The sequence below is a fragment of the Penaeus monodon genome, chromosome 25 (assembly GCF_015228065.2).
Source record: "Penaeus monodon isolate SGIC_2016 chromosome 25, NSTDA_Pmon_1, whole genome shotgun sequence".
Lineage (NCBI taxonomy): Eukaryota > Metazoa > Arthropoda > Malacostraca > Decapoda > Penaeidae > Penaeus > Penaeus monodon.
In genome coordinates this window covers 7,126,902-7,128,420 of record NC_051410.1, presented here as the reverse complement: position 1 = coordinate 7,128,420, position 1,519 = coordinate 7,126,902, and the positions used below count along the sequence as shown (strand labels likewise).

The 1,519-nt window shown below is 34.4% G+C and overlaps 1 protein-coding gene across 1 annotated transcript in view; it reads right to left on the bottom strand.

The window, feature by feature from the left end:
* Window positions 1–1,519, bottom strand: part of LOC119589516 (ubiquitin-protein ligase E3B-like) — a 15,034-nt gene that overhangs the window by 6,645 nt on the left and 6,870 nt on the right. The window contains exon 9 of the mRNA XM_037938116.1: window positions 422–701. Coding sequence (XP_037794044.1) covers window positions 422–701 — 280 coding nt within the window. The remainder of the gene's footprint in view (window positions 1–421; window positions 702–1,519) is intronic.

Genomic DNA, 1,519 nt, shown 5'->3' with positions numbered 1-1,519 from the left:
GCTAATACAACATCAACTGCTCTCTGACATTTGAAATCCATTAAGCAATAAGAGCATAAAGTATAAATGTATAATATCACGATATCTTTGTGTGGTATCAAGTGCTATACTTTGACTCCAATTCCCTTAAATCATTCCAATGACTTCAGGCTCTACCTCTTACATAGCTAGCTTATTAACATTAACCCTCTACCATGAGAGTTACCTTAAAGAAATAATGCAGAGATTAACCCCAATATAAAAAAAGAGAGAGAAAAAATTACATTCCCCACAAAGAAATTATTATTTCTTGTTTCTAATTACCACTGTCTTTCTTCATGAATCATACAATCATCCTAACAGTAGAATATTGTATGCTTAAGAAAAGCATCATATATAAAACACAAACCACATCCAAAACAAAACATCATATCACACACACCTGTTAGGATATCCATGCGCAACTGAGACAGTGTAGTGGTTGCAGTATGGTACATGGAACACACCATGGCAACTGTTGATATCTCATTCGAGCCCAGCTTACGGTAAGTCCCACTTTTGGGCATTCCTCCACTGCCCAGGGGACTGTTTTTACTTGAGGAGCTGAGTTTGCATTCAAAAGCTTTCTTCAGGAGACTTGCAGAGGTTATGGAGCTCAGGGAGGAGGTGGTGGAGGTCAGGGAAAGCCCTGATACATCATTGCTGTCACTTATTAAGGGTTCCTGCAATAAAGGATGGTTTATTTCAAACTTTGTAAGAGACATTCAGCACTAAGCTACAATATCAGCCATGAATATCTTATTCTATATCTTATACAGTTTTTATGAAAAAGTTACCTTCTTCAGTTTTCTGACTGACAAAGTAATTTTTGACTACATCATTACCATGTCTGACCTTGGAATAAAAAATATTCCTTTGTAACTAATCTAGAATATGGTTACATTACTGGAAAGTCAGTGATCTAAACTTTTAAGTGAATTTCTGAATTTCCCTTCCCCTCTCTCATTTTTTATCTACAATTTCTGCATGCCCCCCAGGAGAGAAAACATAAGGTTACTTAGTTTTGAGAAAAATAAGTGATCTTAAAAATCATGCAATTCATTGAAGTTATACACATTTTTTTTTTTTACTAATTACAAGTTATTCTATTCTGGGGTTTGTTTTTTATTTTCTTATTCAAAAAATCTAATTTCAGAATATGTCAGTACTGTTACTATACTACTAAAATCTGATAACCTTTTTGCACCCTTTTCTTTTAAGGAATAGCAGTCATACTCAAGATTTTATAAAAGTAAACAATCATTTGAACGGCAACATAAAACCTTCATTTATCATGAATGGCTAAATATCTGCACAAAAAACAAATGTTCGCTTGGAGGAAAAATTTAATGTACGGGAAACATTCAAGTTCCTATATAACATGCTGCAGCATATATGAGTACCCAGTAAAAGAGGCTAAAAACTTTAAGCCTACTTTTGTGGGGTTGTAGTTCCTCAGTTACTGGAGTAATGTCCTAACAGGCAAACAATTGTTTAGCAG